Raw genomic sequence first — 1,766 nt, 5'->3', positions numbered from 1 at the left:
TGTAATTAATTACTTAAATCAAAACTGAAGTAAACAATAACATGAGGGTCTGGAAGGAAGGTTATAAACATAAAGGCTTATACAACAAGTTGCTGAGAAAAAACACTAGGGGCTCTTGTGCATTTAACGTTTAACATGACTTCAAACAGGGCTTCTCACAATCTTATAGTTATAACATTTAACATGGCAAAACATTTTACATTTAACACAACATCATGAATACCCCTATTGGTTGGTCAGAATCACACTCGACCGTCAGATGTTTCCCCAACATTCCAAATGTATTCATGATCTTCAATTTAACATGCTAAAGCGTGTTAAATGGAAAAACTCATGGTAAAATATTTCCTTATTTTACCATGTTAAAACGATATAACATATAACATGGTTGAGAGTCTGTTAAACAGACACATAGGCATATTGATGAGTCCAAAGAGGTAATGCTTAATAAAGTACATTGGTTTGTGCTACAGGAACAAGTTAATGCATCAGTAGTGAAAGACATTAGTGGTTATCCATGATCAATTTAATATTTTAACGCGTGTTAAATGAAGAAATATTTCCTGTCTGTTAGTAGGTCTGTTAAATGGAGAATGACGTCACGCAACAGACCAGCTGAGCTCGTCACCGTTTTATTTGTTGTCGTGTTAGATTACTTGCTCGTAGTTTGTGTTTTGACTGTTTTAGTGTTGATTTGGATGTTTTTAAAACTAATACAAAAATGGCTGACAATAATAATAATGTAATAATAGTTGTAAATTAGCTCATCTTGATTATCTTCCTCACAAGTTTGGTCAACAAGGCACTGTAGCTAAACTTTCACACAAATTCTACATTTCACTTACTTTAGACATGTTGTAATGAATTACTTTAACCAAAACTTAGAATTAAACAATAAAATGAAGTTTTGGAAGGAGAAGTTACAAAACAAGTTTCAAAAAACATCCGCTAGGATCTCTTATGCATTTAACATAACTTTAAATAGGGCTGCTCACAATCTTACACTTATAACATTTAACGTGGATAAACATTTTACATTTAACGAAACATCATGAATACCCCTAGTGAAACAGAAAATAATTATCTGCGGCAATAGCAATATTCAAAGCCAGGGGTAATAATAACAATAATACAATTAATTTTAAAAAATCAAAATAATATAAATACAACTTGAAGAAAATATAAATGCAATAATTCAAGTTTAACCAACATTCAAACTTATATAAATATTTAAATTTAGTTAATTAGGAACTCTGAACAAACTCCCACCCAGGAAGGCAAAGCAAGACTTTGTGAGATCCCAGCGCTTCTCAAAAGCCAATGGAGGCTGAGTGAGATTGCTAGAGCCTCATTGCAAATTAATCATACTGTTTTATGCAGTTTAGAAAATTACTTCAACTTCTGGCGAACTCCATATCATGCTGAAGTTCAGTCCTAAAATAGAATTCTCGACAATAACACACTCACTATGTTTAACATACGGATACATTCGTTTCCATTTTCCTTACCGGCGAGATTGGTTTTCCTTGCAGCATCGCCCTGAGCCTCTGGATCTGACAGGCTGTCTGGGAACCTGGAAAGGACCTCTTCCCGTTGGTCCATCCTCTGGAGTACTGGAAGGTCTGGGCCAGGGCGGATCCGACCAGGATGGCGATCAGCAGCAGGCTTTGGAGGCGGCACCACATTTCGAACCTGCAGGAGACAGGTTGTGTTGTAATGGTTTAATCTACGCTCTATATAATGGCTAAAGTTTTGTTTATTTGAAA

The 1,766-nt window shown here is 35.2% G+C and overlaps 1 protein-coding gene across 1 annotated transcript in view; it reads right to left on the bottom strand.

Annotated features, from left to right (window-relative positions):
* Crz (Corazonin) overlaps positions 1 to 1,692 on the bottom strand; it is a 6,235-nt gene extending 4,543 nt beyond the window's left edge. The window contains exon 1 of the mRNA XM_014418652.3: positions 1,509 to 1,692. Coding sequence (XP_014274138.1) covers positions 1,509 to 1,685 — 177 coding nt within the window. The 5' untranslated portion in view covers positions 1,686 to 1,692. The remainder of the gene's footprint in view (positions 1 to 1,508) is intronic.
* Positions 1,693 to 1,766: the final 74 nt, after the last annotated feature.

The sequence above is a fragment of the Halyomorpha halys genome, unplaced genomic scaffold (assembly GCF_000696795.3).
Source record: "Halyomorpha halys isolate HHAL.00 unplaced genomic scaffold, Hhal_1.1 Scaffold206.1, whole genome shotgun sequence".
Lineage (NCBI taxonomy): Eukaryota > Metazoa > Arthropoda > Insecta > Hemiptera > Pentatomidae > Halyomorpha > Halyomorpha halys.
The sequence above is the reverse complement of the archived record's forward strand: the minus strand, read 5'-3'. Positions and strand labels throughout refer to the sequence as shown.